This window comes from Bidens hawaiensis, unplaced genomic scaffold (assembly GCF_021521415.1).
Source record: "Bidens hawaiensis isolate Kalapana, Puna unplaced genomic scaffold, B.hawaiensis_p1.1 tig00019553_1, whole genome shotgun sequence".
NCBI lineage: Eukaryota > Viridiplantae > Streptophyta > Magnoliopsida > Asterales > Asteraceae > Bidens > Bidens hawaiensis.
In genome coordinates, this window is record NW_027492967.1 from 378,592 (window position 1) to 385,033 (window position 6,442).

At 39.3% G+C, this 6,442-nt stretch overlaps 1 protein-coding gene across 1 annotated transcript; it reads left to right on the forward strand.

The window, feature by feature from the left end:
* Positions 1-580: 580 nt before the first annotated feature.
* On the forward strand, positions 581-5,632 carry LOC143558529 (CMP-sialic acid transporter 1-like). Its single transcript, XM_077047354.1, has 7 exons — positions 581-683; positions 760-843; positions 939-1,235; positions 1,316-1,485; positions 1,557-1,743; positions 4,467-4,544; positions 5,301-5,632. Exons 1-7 carry the CDS (start codon positions 633-635, stop codon positions 5,427-5,429), a joined length of 996 nt encoding a protein of 331 aa, XP_076903469.1. The 5' UTR covers positions 581-632; the 3' UTR covers positions 5,430-5,632.
* Positions 5,633-6,442: the final 810 nt, after the last annotated feature.

Consider the following 6,442-nt stretch of genomic DNA (forward strand, 5'->3'; position numbering starts at 1 on the left):
TATATATATATATATATGCTTGTCCATTTTAGGTACCATTAGTGTTGGGTTTCAAACTTTTCAAAGAATGTAGGTGTATATTTTGCAAGTCAAGGACCATAGAGTCGAGCCAGCATGGGTTCTAGCTCGAAACAAAATGACACAACCTGCTCATTTTGAGCGCAAAGTTAAACGGGCCTAAGAGTGAGCCAACGAGTTGAGATTGGCTCGGTAAAAGCCGGCTTAGCTTAGGTCGTTTCCAATCAAGTTTTTCAAGTAGCTTTATTTGAGCTTGTATATAGCGAGCTAGGAGTCAGGAACTTAGTGAACATGTAATTAACACTATTTTATTTATTTATGAAAACAAGGGCTATAGACGAACCAAACGTTCAGCTTTTTGACAGAAAATTTGTTAATATTTGTTTGTTTGTTCGTTTAATTAATAAATGAAGGAACAAACACATTCATTGAAGTCAAACTCAAACATAAACTCTGGTTGGGTAAATGTAGATGAAAATAAAAGACTAGAATTGGTTTTGGTCCGGTCCGAAGGGAATGGTAGTAGTCCGTCCAGGAGAGAGAGAGAGAGAGACTATCAGCAGGCAAACGAAGAAGCAAGCAAATCAATCAAATCGGACGGAGAGTGAAATGAGATGCAGTGGTACGTGGTCGCATCGCTACTCACTCTTCTCACCAGTTCTCAGGTATCCTTGATTTTTATTACTTACAAACCCTAATTATTATTATGAATATGAATATGAATATGAATATGAATGTCAGGGTATTTTAACTACATTGTCACAAACTAATGGAGGATACACCTACGACTATGCCACTATCCCTTTTCTTGCTGAGATCTTTAAAGTAAAACTCCACTCCTCTTCCTCATTATTATTATTATTATTACTACTGTTTGTTTGACCTCACCCTAGTTACTTAATTAATTAATTGCAATGCAGCTTCTTGTCTCCACCATCTTCCTTTGGAGGGAGTGTAAGAAATCATCGCCTCCTCCCAGGATGACGACAGACTGGAAGACCCTTCGTTTGTACCCGATCCCGTCAATCATATACCTCATTCATAACAATCTTCAGTTTGCCACCCTCACGTATGTCGATACATCCACTTATCAAATCATGGGCAACTTGAAAATTGTCACTACCGGAATATTGTTTAGGCTCTTCTTGAAGCGAAACCTCTCCAATTTGCAGTGGATGGCAATCGTTTTATTGGCGGTTGGAACGACCACAAGCCAGGTTAGGCACCAATCGCATACATGTCTTCTGCTTCATATTGTATAAAATCTATTAGTCCTCATCAGTTATTGGTGATACAGGTTAAAGGATGTGGCGAGGCATCTTGTGACTCCCTATTCTCATCACCGATCCAAGGGTACATGCTGGGCGTCTTGTCTGCTTGTCTTTCGGCCCTTGCTGGAGTTTATACAGAGTTTTTAATGAAGAAGAATAACGACTCTTTGTATTGGCAGAACGTTCAACTCTACACGTAGGCTTCCTTATCCTCTTTTGCCTGCTTGTGTTATTATTATATTATAATGCCCTCGGAGGATATTTCAGGTTTGGGGCAATCTTTAACATGGGGCGCCTTTTTCTGGATGATTTTAGAGGAGGGTTTGAGAAAGGCCCATGGTGGGACTGCCTTTTTAACGGTTACACTATCACAACATGGCTGGTGGTGTTAAATCTTGCTTCCACCGGTCTTCTCGTGTCCTGGTTAATGAAGTATGCAGACAACATCGTAAAGGTTTGTTTATTTCTTGTCTTTGTTATCACCAATATTGTGATATGAACACTTGCCCTTTCGGTAGAGGTTTCATATTCTCGTTACAAAAGTTTTTCTTGTAGTTATAGGACTTGATATGGTTTGATTCCTTTTGTAATCGCTAATCGGAACGATTTGATTTCACTTAATAGAACCAACAAATCAGAAGTTGGTCAAAGCCGGTCCGTATTAGCCCAAAATCTTTGAAGTATTTGAAAAATTGTATCTAAAAGTTTGTGTGTGATAAGATCTAATATTCAAGCAGGCAACTTTTATTCAAAATGAGATAAAACAGCCCGATTCGAGAGGGGCAATGTCTCCAATTACAAAATACTTTTTGATAATATAAAAATAGAATGAGAAATACACAAATATGAAGCCTGCTTTTATTAACCCCAAATGAATAACTGCTGGCATAGGAACAGCTCCTCATTCTTTTATCTTCCTGTTAATAAAGGCCATATTAACTGCTCCACTCTTCCAACTTACCACTAACTCCTTGACCAAATGGATCCAGTTTAAACCCAAAGACATAATTCAACTGGCCCGTATTGGCAGCTGTGGCCCGTTTTCTTCTTCTCGAGTATACTTTAATTGGGCCTTTTTCATTACTTCCCTCCCGGTAAATCGCCTTGTCCTCAAGGCGGAATGTGGGAAATTGTTCTGCCAACAGATCAAAGGATTACCAGGTAGCTTCTTCCACCGGGTGATTACACCAAGATACTAGCAATTCCAGAACCAAATGATCAGCCTCGGAAATCCAACGATGAGCTATAATAGAACTTGGTTGTAAGTCAATTTCCCAGTCTTTAGTGATGCGTAATGGAGGTTGCTGGCTAGAAGAGAAAGATCCATGGGCGGGTTTAAGCATGGACACATGGAACACCGGGTGAATTCTGGCAGTAGGTGTGAGCTCCAATTCATAAGCAACTGGACCCACTACACGTTTAATACGATACGGACCAAAAAAGCGTGGAGAAAGCTTTTCATAGCGACGTTTGGCTAAACTTTTCTGACGGTAGGGTTGAATTTTTAGGAAAACAAAATCCCCAACCTGAAATATTAGATCTCGTCGTTTGTGGTTAGCTTGATTCTTCATCCGATCTTGGGCCCTTTTGAGATTGTTTCTAAGAAGCTTTAACATATCATCTCGGTCTATTAACTGTTGCTCCAATTCTGCATTTTTTGTCTCATTATTATTAGGAATTTCGGTTTCATGCTGCTCCCCCGCGTCCTCATCGGCTTCTAACATTTTCAATGTACCCACTTTACATCTATGTCCGGGACTATATTTCTCCCCACATCTGTAGCACTCACCCCTTAATTGACGGTTTTGTCTTTCAGTGTCTGAAATTCTGAAAGGAGTTTTTTGTTGGTTTGAGGGTTGAGGGGTAATGGTATTAGAATCAAGTGGCTTGGAATTTGATGCCCCGGTAGAACTTTTTCCGGGTCGAAGCTGGTTGGATTTGGCCTCAAATTCCAAAGCAAGACTCATGGCGTTGTAAACGGTTCGTGGTTTGTGTATCCTCACATCAGCCTTTAGTTCTTCCTTCATTCCGTTGAGAAAAACCCCTAATAAACAATGTTCCGGCCAATTCGAAACCTGCGCAGATCGCTTAGCAAATTCTTGACGGTATTCCTGGACTGATCCAGTTTGTTTGATACTGCATAGGTGCTCATCTGGATTTTGAAACTCGGCTGGACCGAAGTTTTTTGTGAAGGCCTGCACTAATTCTTCCCAGAAAGTTAAAGGCTGATCGTCTGAAAGCCAGGAATAGAAGTCTAAGGCGTCTCCTTCTAGGTGCATGGAGGCTATTTCTACCTTCTCTTCATCTGGTATCTGATAATACCGAAAATACTTTTCCGCCTTTAGTATCCACCCACGTGGATCCCCTCCACTAAAAGCAGGAAAATCAATTTTGTTGTAGGGTTTGTATCCAACTCGTCCCCTCCACGAGCTCTCCCCTTCATCAAACCTACTGTGTTTAGAACGGTCTCTTTTCAAGGCTGCAATGTCTTCCTTCATTGAATCCATAGACTCCAACTTTGCTGCAATAGCAGCCAATTGAACAGCTGTTTGCTCTGTGTTGGATCCGCCACCCTCAGAACTGTTCCGGGTTTGAACCATCTTCGTTTCCCGGCAATGGAACCAAATGATAAGATCTAATATTCAAGCAGGCAACTTTTATTCAAAATGAGATAAAACAGCCCGATTCGAGAGGGGCAATGTCTCCAATTACAAAATACTTTTTGATAATATAAAAATAGAATGAGAAATACACAAATACGAAGCCTGCTTTTATTAACCCAAAACGAGTAACTGCTGGCATAGGAACAGCTCCTCACTCTTTTATCTTCTTGTTAATAAAGGCCATATTAACTGCTCCCCACTCTTCCAACTCACCACTAACTCCTTGACCAAATGGATCCAGTTTAAACCCAAAGACATAATTCAGCTGGCTCGTATTGGCAGCTGTGGCCCGTTTTCTTCTTCTCGAGTATACTTTAATTGGGCCTTTATCAGTGTGTGTGTGTGTGTGTGTGTATTCTACAACACTATTTGTTAGGTAATTGAACCATGCATTGAATAGAACATCATAACATTTTTCGTTTCCTAGTATGATAATTGATAGCGTCTACACAGACACATGATAATTATTGCACGATGACCCCATTTTCTAAGTAACATTATATGGCTGTTACAGGTGTACTCCACTTCTATGGCTATGCTGCTGACAATGGTTTTATCAGTGTTCCTCTTTACTTTCAAACCCACGTTACAGGTGAGTAATCCATCATTCTATCCTTTTTAGTTTCTCTAGATGTTAGGGGTGAGCAGAAATGGGTAAGACCCGCGAGACCCAACCCGGATCAGACCCGGTAATTTACAATAGGGTTGGTTCCCGGGTCCTAAGAATACCAATAAACCGGTCCGGGTCGGGTCTCGCGGGTTTGGACATTTTCTCTTTACATAAGCTGGGTAAGACCTGCGAGATCTGAACCGATCAGACTCAGTTATTTACAATAGGGTCGGGTTCTGGATTCTGAGAATACCACTAAACGGGGCCAGGTCGGGTCTCACAAGTCTGATCCGTTTGCATACCCCTACTGTATGTGGACTAGGGGTATGCAAGAAACCGAAAAACCGGACCGAACAAAATTTTACGGGTTTTTATTATTTATTTTAAGTAATTTACAAGAATTTAATAAACATGTAACTCAAATATTTTTGGCCGAATGTATAATAGTCAATTAGTTAATAATCAACATAATCATTTATACCTAAATTAATTATTTTGGTCTAACTATTTTTTCAGCCTAAAATTTTCAAGCTCAAATGGCAAAAAAACGAAAAGACTGAAACTGAACTGAAACCAAAACGAAAACCAAAAAACCGAAACTGAAAAAATTGAAGCCGAGCGGTTTCAAAAATCCAAAAACCAAAGTTTTGGTTTGGTTTTAGCCCAAAACCACACCATGCACACCCCTAGATGTGGTTGGTGTTATGAGTTAATGAGGAGGGTTTTGTTGCATTGCAGCTTCTTTTGGGTATTATTATCTGCATAATGTCGCTACACATGTATTTCGCACCTCCAACCACACTTGTAGGGTTGCCTGTGGCTGTGACGCCATCTCAAAGCGTAGTCTCTGATAAAACAGATTCTTGATTTTGTTTTGTATTGTATTGTTCTACAGAAAAGCAGTATATTTTTTTCTTGTAAGTAGGATGAGACTGTTACAAAATTACTAGGAATTTATGACATTACAACCCTTTATGTTAACAAAATCATATTCATTTTGCGGTATCAATGTTTCATTCTATTCACCTTTGTCATTTACAATGAAAATAAAACAGCAGTAGTTAATGCTAATATCGTAATTCCGAAAATCAAGACCGGGTATGTGTGTTTATGGTAAGGGTCTGACCCGAAAATAGATCTAAACTGCGCGGTAAACCATAATGTCGGTTTTGCTGAAACGACGGTGTTTCATGAGTTAGACCAATGTTTTGGCAGGTAAAAACGATTGGTGCGAATTGTTGCTTTGGTTGATTTTGGCAAGGGCACTATCCACCTTGAACCCTTGCCAATGGGTCGCTTGTTAGCCCAATAATTTGGTTTGGGCGAGCCCACTCGACCCAATGAGGGGTTTGCGGCTACATGGCAAAGTCGAGCTCATGACTTGGGCTACAAAGAAATACATAGACCATTGCAGCTTCTAATACTCAAACTATTAAGTATTCACCAACAATCTTGATAAACTACCCTAAAAATAAAAATACATCTACAAACTAAATCCAACCCAGATAATGTTACTTTAAGTTTGATTCTCGCTTCCTTTGGCCAAATTTTAAGTGAATGCGATATTATTTTACCTGAAACTTTCCGTTTACATTTTCTAATGTTTTCCTTTACATTGAATTAATAGAAAGAAAACAAGTTATGGGATTTACTGGGTACGGTTGTTATAGGTTGTTATATGTTTTTAACTTTATATCATTCCGGTGATTAAAACAAAACCTAAGTTTGAATATTTTGAGGTTGTTTAAAAGTGGGAGGAGAGTTCAAGGTAGTCAAAGTTGTTTGTATGATTATTGGGAGGTTAGTGGCTAATTAATTATTATTATTGTAATAATATTTACTATATTTAGATTTGATTTAATTTAATTGGTTTTTGTAGA

Coding starts and splice junctions, on each gene's coding strand:
- LOC143558529 (XM_077047354.1), top strand. CDS start 633: ATGCAGTGGTACGTGGTCGCATCGCTACTCACTCTTCTCACCAGTTCT. Junction 844..938: donor TTCTTGCTGAGATCTTTAAA/GTAAAACTCCAC, acceptor ATTGCAATGCAG/CTTCTTGTCTCCACCATCTT. Junction 4,545..5,300: donor CTTTCAAACCCACGTTACAG/GTGAGTAATCCA, acceptor GTTGCATTGCAG/CTTCTTTTGGGTATTATTAT.